General features: G+C 39.9%; 1 protein-coding gene across 1 annotated transcript in view; it reads left to right on the forward strand.

Moving 5' to 3' along the window:
- The first annotated feature begins 639 nt into the window (after positions 1–639).
- The window catches only part of LOC139390686 (teneurin-3-like), a 143,957-nt gene continuing 129,654 nt past the window's right edge, over positions 640–14,942 (forward strand). Inside the window, exons 1-2 of the mRNA XM_071137982.1 lie at positions 640–907; positions 7,129–7,404. Of these exons, the coding sequence (XP_070994083.1) occupies positions 640–907; positions 7,129–7,404 (544 nt within the window). The remainder of the gene's footprint in view (positions 908–7,128; positions 7,405–14,942) is intronic.

The following is a 14,942-nucleotide window of genomic DNA, read 5'->3' on the forward strand; positions in this document are numbered from 1 at the left end:
TGTGGTATTTCGGGATGAGTGGAAAAGTTTGGTATTTAACACTTGAGCAGCACACCAGGGATTCCCATCACTCACTCTCCCCTTGGGGTTGTTGCGGATTCGTTTTTATTCTTTCTTCCCACGTCTGTCCCCATTTTACCGAAATCCTCACCAGTGAAAATCCGCCCTTTGCACGTTCTACACTTAACGGTAGCAGCTAATCAAAGTGTCTAAATCAACTTCTACCTCAGATATATATATATATATATATATATATATATATATATATATATATATATATATATATATATATATATATATATATATATATATCACACACAACCAAGTTGTGTCCAAAATAATAAAATAAAGTGTGAGAGTGAGTCAGTGAGAGGAGATCTGTTTTATTGAGGGGAGTTCATGCATAGCATGGCTTATGGGTGGGGTTTGAGAGGTGGTGGTGGTGCTGTGGTGGGTGTGAGTGTGGGCTTTTGAAGATTAAGTGGGCGGATTAGTGTTATCTGAGCTTCTCATCTCCCCCCTCTCTGTTGTCCAGGTCGACAGAAATACAGAGGGAGAGACTTACCAACAGCGTAAAGCGGAATATCCCAAAGCGATCGTCTCAGGAGAGAACGGGGGAGGACACAGTATGCTGGCAGCATGGAACAGGTGAAGGAGCAGCGGCCCTTCTGCTCGCTCTCCAAGAGCCAGAGAGACCGGGAGAGAGACCACGAAAGGGAGCGGGATCTGGAGCTGCGTTACACCGCATCATCGACAGACAGAGAAGGGGCTTGCCGGGTGCCTACACAGAAGTCCTACAGCTCTAGCGAGACGCTGCAGGCCTACGACCATGACCCCGCCCGGCTGCTATTCTCAGGCCGAGTCAAGGAGAAGGCCTATCAGGAGACCAGTGACTACGGCAGGCCTGGTCAGTACAGTCACAGCTCTATTCCAATGATATGAAATCATTGCAATACGCCCATAATATGCTTAATAATGGCCGTATTGTATAGATATAATTTGTTCAGATGAGATTTGATTCAGATTTCATGTTTATTTTTTTAAACATAATTAACTTGAACACATGGAGTTTGGTAAAAAAAAAATAAGAATATAAATTCATTGTCTACAGTTTAGCTCATTGACATAGAAAATATTTTTGATACTGTATTAGTAAGTCTGATGTTTTGTCTTAGGTAAAGTACCCCATGGGTTTCTTTAAACTGGTGGTGGTCTTTATCTTCTTGTATGATCAATTTACCAGCATTCATAGCTTGTCACTTGAGTTTTTTTTATTAATCCATGCTGAAAAGTAGAGCTTTTTCGATCTGTGCTTGAACTATGTACACATCCAAACAAAATTATCACACTCCACTTCACATACCAATGATAATTATCCATTAAACTACTGAGCAAATAACCCAGCTTTTTAATTGGTTGCTGGCAATTGGCAGGAAATGTTCATAATAAGAATAAAGTGTTATAGCCGATTCTTGATGATCTATGAACGGATCATAATTAATGACATATTTCTCATAGATTCCTACTAATTGGCGCCAGCTGGAAATGAATAGCATTCTAATTAGGCTGTGGGACGAATGTTAGTTTTCCCTTTATTTCTAGATCAAATTAGGACTTTTAGTGAAAAGGTAATGAGCGATTGGACTTATTATCACCTCAGTGCTAATTCAGTTGGAGCACGATTGCAAAATTAGTACTTTGTGTTTGAACAACATGTCCTTGTTCAAATGTAAATCACAACTCCAAATACTGAACGATTCAGTTTAATTAGAAAGGATTGTGAAATGTTTTGCATTGTCAAGTATTTATCTGTTTAGAAAAAAAGTTCACAACTTGGACCTTAATAAAAACCTAAAACTATACATTTGACTTATTATCCGATGAAGTTTGAAACATAGAATATTGTCAATGTATTTTATTGCTCCGTTGCAGTTTTTACCTTACAATGTTCTTTGTCAATTTCACTAGTTTTTACCGGAATAACCGGTAAACTAAATATAAATGCACAAAACTGATTTTTGTAAATAATTGTGTTAATTGCTATTTTACTTATATTAGTCTTACTACTTGCATTGTCTGCAATGGTATTTTTAAATGAATATGGGTAAAATACATGTGTAATCTTATGCAGCATGAATTTACATTTTCAAACATTCAGCTAGAAGAATAAAAAATACAAATATTAATGGAAAACTTTGACTGTATTTTCCCCAAAATACATTTTAGAAAATAATTACAGTGAACAATAATTTATATTACTTGGTATAATTGAATTTGAATTTGTCCACACATTTAGAAATGTTACATTGTTAGATTTTTTTCTGTTTACTTCAGACCACATTTTGTATTTACTCAATCCAGCATTGACAGTAAATTTCCATGCATCTGTTTTTCGCTTTTTGTTTCTATATTAATTCCTCACTTTAAGTTCAGATTTACAAACGATTAAGAAGACAGAGCCGTGAATCTGTTACAATTTAGGTAGTTGGATACAATGAGTGGGATCATCTTTTCCTTGAGTACTGTGGAATGTTGTTTTCAGACGGTTTGTTTTAGGTTCAAGTGTAAGGTCAGTCCCGGTAATCCTCAAAGCAACAAAAGTCCTATTTCCTTCTATCTTAAAGTGGAGCTGACAGCATTTTAGCAACATTGACTCTTAAAGTCTGTTCATATACACCCCCAGGAAGAATATTACACCATTTTAAATGTTTTCTGACAAGTGAGTAATTACATATTGTCATTTTCACAAATTCTTAAGTCAATCAGATGTATTAAATCCCTTTTTACATCAGCCAATGTCACAAAATGCTATACAGAAACCCAGCCTAAAACCCCAAACAGCAAGCAATGCAGATGTAGAAGCACGGTGGCTAGGAAAAACTCCCTAGAAATGCAGTGACCTAGGAAGAAACCTAGAGAGGAACCAGGCTCTGAGGGGTGGCCGGTCCTCTTCTGGCTGTGCCGGGTGGAGATTATAACAGTACATGGCTAAGATGTTCAAATGTTCATAGATGACCAACTGGGTCAAATAATAATAATCACAGTGGTTGTAGAGGGTGAAACAGGTCAGCACCTCAGGAGTAAATGTCAGTTGGCTTTTCATAGCTGATCATTCAGAGTCAGAGTCAGAGTGTCGAAAACAGCAGGTCAGGGACAAGGTAGCACGTCCGGTGAACAGGTCAGGGTTCCATAGCTACAGGCAGAACAGATGAAACTGGAGCAGCAGCACAACCATGTGGACTGGGGACAGCAAGGAGTCATCAGGCCAGGTAGTCCTGAGGCATGGTCCTAGGGCTCAGGTCCTTGGAAAGAAGAGAAACAGAGAAAGAATTAGAGTGAGCCTACTTAAATTAACACAGGACCCCGGATAAGACAGGAGAAATACTCCAGATATAACACGGACCCTAGCCCCCAACACATAAGCTATTGCAGCATAATTATGTTTGGGAATTACATATACTAAGGCATTTGTGAATGGAAAAGTGGCAGTGCATTTGGACAATTAATAGACATCTCTTGTCCAAGACTGGAGTCTACGCCGTATCACATTGGTGTAAAGGATCGGGAGACAGGCACAGGAATGCGTAATAGGGGTTTTTATGGACCCAAATTACAGCGTGCCATGTAAAGGCACGGGGACGAAGACCAAACAAACACGTATACAAAACACAGGGTTGAAATCCAAACAAAAGAGCGAGGAGTACCTTGAATAAATACACGGTGCGCACAAAGATGGCACACGGGAAGAAACCCGGAATCATCTGCACAATACAAGTGGCACGAAAGCCAAAACGACACAGCTCAGGTACTCACACGACCAACAGACATTGTAAAAATAATCGACAAGACCATGGTGAACAAAGGGCACTTTTTTATACAATTTCTAATCATGGAAATGGGGACCAGGTGTGCGTAATGACACATAGCCAATCGGAGCAACAGTAGGCCTTTTTGCAAACAAGGCATTTGCTACTCAGGTCTGCCATCATTTTACAGGTACCTGCAACAGCACGACTTTAGAACGCATTCGCCAAAGCCACAGAATACACCTTAATGGAGATTTGCAAATATATAAATACCACGGGAGTCCTCTTACATTTGGGAACTTTACAGTTCTATTGATCAAACAGCCGTGAAAAGATGTGCATAACTGAGTGAGAGAGAGCCTATCAACAACAACAAGATCAAGGACTAATGCTAGACAGAACAAGATGAGCTAAAATATAACGTAGGAACATTTTAGATGAACTCTCATACTTTTTCAGCTTGTCAAAATTGCACTAATAAACAATGGGGCATTGTAGCTTACTTGTCCTTCTGCAGCTTGCCTGCCAGTATATTAATTATTGTCTCAACCAAACTCCCAAGCTAACTGGCTAAAGTTCCTCTGCCCAGTGTCTGTGTTCTTTTGCCCATTTTAATATTTTATTTTCATTGGGCAATCTGAGATATGCCAGCATCCCGGAGTCGCCTCTTCACTGTTGACGTTGAGACTGGTGTTTTGAGGGTACTATTTAATGAAGCTGCCAGTTGAGGACTTGTGAGGCGTCTATTTCTCAAACTAGACACTCTAATGTATTTGTCCTCTATTCTGATTAGATACAGTTTGCGCTATTCTGTGAAGGGAGTATTACACAGCGTTGTACAAGATCTTCAGTTTCTTGGCAATTCCTCGCATGGGATAGACTTAATTTCTCAGAACAAGAATAGACTGACGAGTTTCAGAAGAAAGGTCTTTGTTTCTGGCCATTTTGAGCCTGTAATCGAACCCATAAATGCTGCTGCTCCAGATTCTCATCTACAGTGCATTGCAAAAGTATTCATCCCCCTTTGTGTCTTTCCTATTTTGTTGCATTACAACCTGGAATTATTATTATTATTATTTTTTTTATCATTTGATTTACACAACACGCCTACCACTTTGAAGATGCAAAATAGTTTTTATTGTGAAACAAACAAGAAATAAGACAAACTGAAACTCTTGAGCATGCATAACTATTCACCCCCTCAAAGTCAATACTTTGTAGAGCTACCTTTTGCAGCAATTACAGCTGCAAAGTCTCTTGGGGTATGTCTTTATAAGCTTGGCATACTTTCGCAAGCCTCTGTAGTCTAAAGAAGGACAGTTATATTGCTTCTTTAATCAGGACAACAATTTTCAGCTGTGCTAACATAATTGCAAAAGGGTTTTCTAAAGATCAATTCGCCTTTTAAAATGATGAACTTGGATTAGCTAACACAACGTGCCATTGGAACACAGGAGTGATGGTTGCTGATAATTGGCCTCTGTACGCCTATGTAGATATTCCATTAGAAATCAGCCATTTCCAGCTACAATACTCATTTTACAACATTAACAGTGTCTACATTGTACTTCTGATCAATTTGATGTTATTTTTATGGACCAAAAAAATTGCTTTTCTTTAAAAATCAAGGACATTTCTAAGTGACCCCAAACGTTTGAACGGTAGTGTACATAGCGCATTGATGTGAATCACACTGCTTCTCTCTCATTTAGCTATTTGCGCCTTACAGATTGTGGTTGTTGTGGATGGTTATTCACCAATCTAAATGTGTATTTGAACCCAATAATGGTTGAATTCAAGAAGTTTAAGTTGCTTATCAATCATTGTTTTTGAAACCAGTGCACAGCCATTGAAATACACGCTCTTGCAACAGCTGCATAGTGCAGTTCCCAGTCTGTGGAATAAAATTGAGGCTTTTTTTGCTCATTCTAATTCATGTTGATAAAAAATATATATATTTTGTAAAATAATAGTTAAGACATCAAAACTCATAGGGAATCATGTAGTAACCTAAAAACTGTTAAACGAATCAAAATATATTTAATATTCTTCAAAGTAGCAAAGCTGTCATCAAGTCAAAGGGTGGCTACTTTGAAGAATCTAAAATCTAACATTTATTTTCATTTGTTTTACACTTATTTTGGTTACTACATGATTCCATATCTGTTATTTCATATTTTAGATGTCTTCACTATTATTTTAAAATAAAGAAAAACCCTTGAATGAGTAGGTGTGTTCAAACTTTTGACTGGTACTGTATATCCATTGATTCTTGAAGAATATAACTTATAAATGCCTCATGAGCTTAGTTCAAATGTCCTACTGAATGAGAACCCGAAATAAGCTTGTGTTTTACCGATGTTTGTAAACATTGCAAATGTAAACAAACACTGTATAGCCTCATAACATGGTTAAAACAATCATTTTGATATCATTGATGGTCAGTCCTCGCATCCATAGCTCTGTTTCTTAATCTGAGAGTGGTTACATTTCTCCAGGCCCATCCCTCAGCTTTTTGTCAAAACAGAGTTATTATTTTATTTTATCTGTGTATTTGCCCTTTAAACAGCTGCATATGATCAAGATATCAATATTTTCAGTAGTGCTCAAAGCATGCCATTCCATGAGCGCAGCATTCATTTTTCAACTCGAATCAATAAGCACAATCGTCCTCCATGACAACCAAATCATAAACAGTAGGGCTGGCTAATAAGTCCTTAGTTTTGGGGTTATGCTCAGGTAATACAATTTGGCTAATCTATACTTCTGTATTTCTAAATCCTATTCTTGAAATCAAGGGGTATAACATTTATTGTAATGACTTGAATTCTGTTTTTTAATGTAAAGATATAATTTAATATTTTTATTATTATTATATGTAATAGAAAGCAATGTGTTAGAAGAAGCCTACATAACCAATCCATAAAGTAAAATGTAACATCTATATATGGCCAGCTATGTAAACTTTAAGATTTATTTATCCTGCAATAGATGTTGTTCAATTGTAAACATACATGTTTGTCTTCTTCTAATGCCTTTTAAAGGGAATGTAATCTAAAAGTAACTAAATGTAATCAGAATATGTTACTGAGTTTAGATAATCCAAAAGTTACCTTACTGATTACAATTTTGGACAGGTAACTAGTAACAGATTACATTTAGAAGTAACGTACCCAACCCTGCCTACTGCCCTTCTAAGAACAGTCACAATATTTGAAAGCTATACAGCGTGGCATATATTCTGGGTTTAGGATTGGGGTTTGATAATATTGTAAAATTATAAGGCAGCTATTTAAAAGCGCATTTGTTTTTGATTTTACAGGACAGGGCTTCTCGCTGAGGCAACTTGGGATATGTGAGCCCTCCACACGCAGAGGCCTGGCACTCTGCCCTGAAACAGGCCTCTCACACCCCCTTGGTCGCTACTCCAAAAGAACTGTCCCCACAGAAAATCATGAGCCCACATCCCCGGAACGTACCATGGCTCTCTGGGGAAGGGGTGCCAAGTCAGGCCAAAGCTCGTGCCTGTCTAGTCGCTCCAACTCAGCCCTTACCATCACAGACACGGAAATTGACAATAAGTCGGACAACGAAATCAGTAAGTCTGCCAAACCTTTATTTGTTAAATGTGAGCCCCCTAACTCCTGTTTTGTGGAGATATTGTTTAAGTACGAAGTAAAAAAAAAAAAAAAGAGTCACAACAAATGTTCATCCTAGTCAGCAGTGTGTTAGTCTTTCATTGGTGCTCAGGAAAACATTCATTTGTGGAAGCGATGAATGGTCGGTTTTGATTGGTGCAAGTTGTATTTGGAAGGGCTTTTGTGGATAAGAATTTGGTCTACCAATTGAGTGGTTGGTAGTCACCTGGCCCTCTCCACAGGGAAGTAGGGGAGTTTTGTAAAGTTTCCCTATGGGCTAGCGTGTAATCAAAGATAGCTTTGTAAAGAGTCGGTCAGAGATTTCGCTTAGAAATTCCACAGTGGTTGAACGAGAACACACAATAGCTGATTAAGTAGGTTCAATGGTTTGAAGTGCAATGATCTTGCTCGAAACCCGAAACTTGAGACTGTGGTATTCTTTTGAAGAGATCTTCTGTGCATCGAATGCGGGGTAAACAAGTATATTGCTTTAAGGTGGAACTGACTACTTTGCAGAAATGTAACAAACAGACAGTAATATCAATCAACAATATCAAATTCCCAGTTCATGCTGCAAAACCAACTTTGTAAGAGGTTTTAAAAATCGGTTATATTTGACTCAAAATTCCATGACTTAGAGCAAGGCATTGTTAGCAGAATAGATGGAGCTCAATACATTATTAATATAATTCACGAATACATTTCATGGTAGTCCAAAATATATTGCTATCAGGTTGTAAATCACAACTGGCCTGGTACATTTTTTGCTGCCTCCACTCATTCGGGATGCACTGTTTCAGTTTCATTGACTCAATATCAAGTCATTGATATACTAGTAGTTAGGAAAGCTAAAGCTACCTTTTTCAAACAGAAATTTGCATCCTGTAGCACAAACTCAAAAAAGTTATGGGACACTGTAGTCCATGGATAATAAGAGCTCCTCTTCCCAGCTGCCCTCTGCACTGAGGCTAGGAAACACTGTCACAACCGATAAATCCACGATAATTGAGAATTTCAATAAGCATTTTTCTACGGCTGGCCATGCTTTCCACCTGGCTAACCCTACCCCGGTCAACTGCCCTGGACCCCCCACAGCAACTCGCCCAAGGCTCCCCCATTTCTCCTTCACCCAAATCCAGATAGCTGGTGTTCTGAAAGAGCTACAAAATCTGGACCCCTACAAATCAGCCGGGCTAGACAATCTGGACCCTCTCTTTCTAAAATGATCTGCCGAAATTGTTGCAAAATTGTCTCCTATTACTAGCCTGTTCAACCTCTCTTTTGTATCGTCTAAGATCCCCAAAGATAGGAAAGCTGCCGCGGTCATCCCCCTCTTCGAAGGGGGAGACACTCTAGACCCAAACTGCTACAGACCTATATCTATCCTACCCTGCCTTTCTAAGGTCTTCGAATGCCAAGTTAACAAACAGATCACCGACCATTTAGAATCCCACTGTACCTTCTCCACCATGCAATCTGGCTTCTGAACTGGTCATGGGTGCACCTCAGCCACGCTCAAGGTCCTAAACAATATCATAACTGCCATCGATAAGAGACAATACTGTGCAGCCGTATTCATCGACATGGCCAAGGCTTTCGACTCTGTCAATCTCCACATTCTTTTCGGCAGACTCAACAGCCTTCGTTTCTCAAATGACTGTCTCGCCTGGTTCACCAACTACTTCTCTGATAGAGTTCAGTGTGTCAAATCGGAGGGCCTGTTGTTCGGACCTCTGGCAGTCTCTATGGGAATGCCACAGGGTTCAATTCTCTGGCTGACTCTCTTCTCTGTATTCATAAATGATGTCGCTCTTGCTGCTGGTGATTCTCTGATCCACCTCTACGCAGACGACACCATTCTGTATACATCTGGCCCTTCTTTGGACACTGTGCTAACTAACCTCCAGATGAGCTTCAATGCCATACAACTCTGCTTCTGTGGCCTCCAACTGCTCTTAAATGCAAGTAAAAGTAAATGCATGCTCTTCAACCGATCGCTGCCCGCACCTGCCCGCTCATCCAGCATCACTAGTCTGGATGGTTCTGACCTAGAATATGTTGACAACTACAAATACCTAGGTGTCTGGTTAGACTGTAAACTCTCCTTCCAGACTCACATTAAGCATCTCCAATCCTAAATTAAATGTAGAATCGGCTTCCTATTTTGCAACAAAGCATCCTTCTCTCATGCTGCCAAACATACCCTCGTAAAACTGACTATCCTACCGATCCTCGACTTCGGCGATGTCATTTACAAAATGGCCTCCAACACTCTACTCAGCAAATTGGATGCAGCCTATCACAGTGCCATCCGTTTTGTCACCAAAGCCCCATATACTACCAACCACTGCGACCTGTATGCGCTCGTTGGCTGGCCCTCACTTCATAGTCGTCGCCAAACCCACTGGCTACAGGCTATCTACAAGTCTTTGCTAGGTAAAACCTTGCCTTATCTCAGTTCACTGGTCACCATAGCAGCACCTACCCACAGCGCCCGCTCCAGCAGGTATATTTCACTAGTCATCCCCAAAGCCAATTCCTCATTTGGCCACCTTTCCTTCTAGTTCTCTGCTGCCAATGACTGGAACAAACTGCAAGAATCGCTGAAGCTGGAGACTCTTATCTCCTTCACTAATTCCAAGCACCAGCTTTCAGAGCAGCTCACAGATCATTGCACATGCACATAGCCCATCTGTAAATAGCCCATCTGTAAATAGCCCATCCAACTACCTCATCCCCATACTGTATTTATTTATTTTCCTCTTTTGCACCCCAGTATCTCTACTTGCACATTCATCTTCTGCACATCTATCACTCCAGTGTTTCATTGCTATATCGTAATTACCTAACTTGTTTTTTTCTACTGTATTATTGACTGTATGTTTGTTTATTCCATGTGTAATTGTGTGTTGTATGTGTTGAACTGCTTTGCCTTATCTTAGCCAGGTCGAAGCTGTTTCGGTGGCTACAGCTAGAGTTGCCGGTGTCATTTAGTTAGCTAGCAAGACGTGAATCACTTTGCTAGCCAACTAACAATGCTGAACTTCAACGACTGTTATCCACTGTTAGCATGTATGTCTCTTAGTTGTCAATCACATGTATTTGACATGATCAAAAGGGCATGCAGGCAGTTCCCATTCAGTGGTCAAAGCGTGGGTTGGGATAAGCATGCATTGACCGGCAAGTTGCAGAAGGGCGAGCAGACTACAATTCCCAATCTATTAACAGTGCAATTTTGACAGCCCACTACAAGCTGGAACAGTTTGAGAGGGTTTATCTACTCTTGCCCCATTAGACTTTAGCTCATCTTGCTCTGCCTTCCATTAGCTGTTGATCTTAGGGAGGGAGAGATAGCATACCTGTTCATGGTTGTTTGATCAATAGGACTGGCGAATACTTTCTAATGTTCTAAAGTCACGCTGTTGCTGCTGCCTGTGAACACTGTCCAGTTCAAAATGAATGATGGCAGGCGGTATGGCAAATGGCTTATTTGCATATAGCCAATCAGAGCTACGGTAGGCCTATGACGCACCGGTCTGTGTAGAGTCCTGGACAAGACAGACACTGCAGCAAATAAAACCTAATAAAAATGTGTGTATGAATTGTACAAACGCACACGGGCCACTTTCAGTCTATATATTGCTTTAGAATTTTCCCAAATGCCTAAGTGCTCGCTTGTCAGAAAATGTAAAAAAGGTGTCATATTCTTCCTGCGGGTGTATAGGAACAGATTTGTATGAGTAAAAATCTGTTCATATACACCCCCAGGAAGAATGATGCCTAAAATGCTGGCATTTCCACTTTAAGTGATACATCGCTCTTTTATTTTGATTTAGATAGGGTATTTACTGAATTGAAAAGCACTCTGTACAGCTATATAAAGACAGTTTGTTTCGTTGCTTTTGCTGAACGTCGGGTACTTTCAGTGTGTAATATTTCTTACAGTGAACTGCATTTATTCTGCATTCATCACTGATTTTTATATTGTCTAATACTTGTTTGTTAATGTCTTTGCGGTATTATATTTTCTGCACATCAGCCATGGTCTCAGGTATATTCTTGGAGCCGTTTTGAAAGCGGAAGTCTTTGCTACTGTTGGGCTAATTTAAGGAGTACTTTGTTTAAAACATTTTTTAAAATCTTTAATGCTCTCAAAAAGCATATAAAATCTATTTACCATAATTGCCTGTATTGTCATGTACAGTGTTTTGCTACAGTATTGCCATACTTTTTCAATCAGTATTACCAAAGGTACACAAGAAAGAGGCAGATGATAGTGGTTGATTATCCAAGGACTTTCGTCAAATGGCCAGAGCATATAGGAAGGGTACGTGGTACAAAAGGAAATATGTTGTGTTCAGACTCAAATCAATTCATTTTTCGGTAATGTTCAAACTCTTGAGACGTGGATCTGAGATGTGGATCTTTCGCCTCTCTTAAGTGCCTCTTGAGACCCACCCTCTTTGGCTTACATAACATTATCTAAGGAAAGGTCATCTCCAACTGTGTACTTTGTGACAACTGCTGATGTAAAAAAAAGGGCTTTATAAAGTAGATTGGAATTTGATTGATGGAAAAAAAACATGTGGAAGATAAATTGATGCAAGTGTAGTGATCGAAACAATGAATGTTTCCACCAAAGTCCACACCTGCTTGTTCACACATTTCCTTTCAATTTATGTTAATAACTTATTGACAACTATTAATGGGAGTAAAACAAGAGATTTGAGGGACCTTACAAGGCACCTAACAAGGTGCTTTCTTTCTCACTTTTTCCACCATCTTTGTTGCAGCTGCAACATGCGACGCATGAAACCCCCCAATCTCTGTGGCTCAGAAAGCGCATGGAATTTGCTGATTTCAAAAGGCCCTCCTTTGACTAGAGAGCTCTGAACTGGTCTCCTACCCCCCGCAGCCGCTCTCCTTTGGTATCTCTTTTGGAGATGTCTGGAGGGCTGCCGCTGATTGGGTCTTGTTAGTACGACTCCCCACTGTGACTTTTATCTCGCCCACTTTCCCCGTACTATTTGAATCAAAAGGGGCAGTAAACAATACGTGCTACGTCTTGTTCGCAGGTAGCTAAGCTACCATCCTTTAGAAATGTGCGGCAAGATGCCCCGAGTTCTCAAATTGTAATTAATGCGCCAATCAACAGCCGCATTGTTCATTAGTTATCGTGTTATTCATATATCGTATCCGCCGCCGCCTTTTAATTTTCTACTGGATCAAAAAAAAATACAAAAATAATGTCCCACTGCTATAAATCTTGTTCTTTCTCTTTTTGTCATGAAGCATTACACTTTCAACTTTTTACTATTTAATGAAGCAGCTAAGAGAAATGACCCATCCAAAGGTTTCCATCAACTGAATAGGCATATGGAAGCCGTTAGAAAGGGCCGTTCAGATCCACTTATTCATAAATGAACTCAATATTTCATTGTAATTCACACCATTATGGGCAGTGCGAGACACATACTTGACTACTAGAGACTACCAGTCTTGGCAGACTGTTGGTGCATAGCATTTGCAACTGTTAACCCCCTGATCCAAGAGAAAGAAGACTACGATTAAAGATGGTCTTTGCTGGCCGTGTTTCCTCTCAAAATAGTCCAGAGAATTTAGGTCCGGATTGACAGATTTAGTTTTTTTGTTTTGCGATGTTGGTTTGTTTGTCGTTGTGTTGGCCCTGATGATGGGTAATTGTCTGACAAATGAATTGAGATGATTGTGCTGAAGCATACTCTGTCGACTACAATCCAACGCCTAATGAACCAAAGTCTTCAAGACATTTGTAACAGCTGTTTTATGTTATTAACGTTATGTGTCTGTGACATTTTCAGTGCACTAATTGCAAAATAAGTCCAATTTATCCAAACAAGACAGCCACCGAAGATATCTGCCAGTTTTACACACCACTCAATTGAATCACATGAGAAGACTGCACAGCACGCACCAGAGTCCTGTTGGGTGTGTGTTTAAAAGCACCTCACACTCCCGTACACACGGGCGCACACACTGGGAGTCTAACAAATGAATGTGACGCAACTCAAAAACACCTGCCTCAGATCTGTGTCACATCATTTGACAGTGGAATCCATCAATTGATCATGGAAGACAAAAAATAACCCTCACACTGCCTACATAATTCAAGAAATTGTGAATATACAGAATAAATAATTTTAGTCAAAAGGGTTTGACCATCTGTGATGTGTTTGAAGAAAACTCCTATCTGGATGCATAGCAGGCGTTCACATCTTCCCAGGGAGCTGGGAATGTGTCACTGTGTTTTGAGCCACAGATCCTCGCGACCTGAGCGCTGGCCACATCAAATTGCAAGCCAAGCGAAGTGTTTCAGTTGATGCATTGTCTTTATTTTCTCCTCTTCTGTCCCATTAACTGCTCCCTCTAAGAAGAGTAAACTCTTATCTTTTGTCGCGGTCTGTTGTCCACATTTTGTTACGTTACAGCCTTATTCTAAAATTGAATGCATTGTTTATTCCCCTTATCAATCTACACACAATACCCCATAATGACAAAGACATTTTGCAAATGTATAAAATAAAAAAATAAAAATGAAATATGACATTTACATAAGTATTCAGACCCTTAACGCAGTACTTTGTTGAAGAACCTTTGTCAGCGATTACTGCCTATTTGGGTACAAGCTTGGCGCACCTGTATTTGGGGAGGTCTTCTATTTCTCTCTGCAGATCCTCTCATGATCTGTCAGGTTGGTGCACAGCACAGCAATTTTCAGGTCTATCCAGAGCTGTTAGATCAGGTTCAAGTCTGGGATCTGGCTGGACCACTCAAGGACATTCAGAGATTTGTCCCAAAGCTACTCTTGCGTTGTGTCTTGGCTGTGTGCTTAGGGTTGTTGTCCTGTTGGAAGGTGAACCTTCGCCCCAGTCTGAGGTCCTGAGCGCTCATCAAGGATCTCTCTGTACTTTGCTCCGTTCATCTTTGCCTCGATCCTGACTAGTCTCCCAGTCCCTACCGCTGAAAAACATCCCCACCATTCCAGGACCTAAGTAAAAACCATGGCTTGGATAAACACTGTTTTACAGGTAACCAGAGGTTCCTACTTTTTAAAAGAAATAAAAGTGTTTGACCCTCAGGTAACTCAGACATTGATCCAAGTATTCACTAACTCAGAAAACTTGGAGTATCATAGAAAACTATTTCAAATCTCTACCTGGGTATTTTATCCTCAAAGAAACACTACAAACTATATTTAACCGAAATGGGAGGAGGAACTTAACATTGAAATAACCAATAAAACGTGATTGAACATATTTGAGACTCAATTAAGCTCGACCAACTCAATTACTTGGAGAGAATTCTGTTGAAAGAATGTTATACGTTTCTTCATAACACCTAAACTGAAATCAAAACAGACTGACTCCCAACACCCTTGTTGGAGAGAATGCTGGCTATCAAGAGCGGATCACATACATATATTTTGGTCCTGTCCTGCAATTGAAACTTACTGGGGAGA

This window comes from Oncorhynchus clarkii, chromosome 31 (genome assembly GCF_045791955.1).
Source record: "Oncorhynchus clarkii lewisi isolate Uvic-CL-2024 chromosome 31, UVic_Ocla_1.0, whole genome shotgun sequence".
In the NCBI taxonomy this organism is placed as follows: Eukaryota; Metazoa; Chordata; class Actinopteri; order Salmoniformes; family Salmonidae; genus Oncorhynchus; species Oncorhynchus clarkii.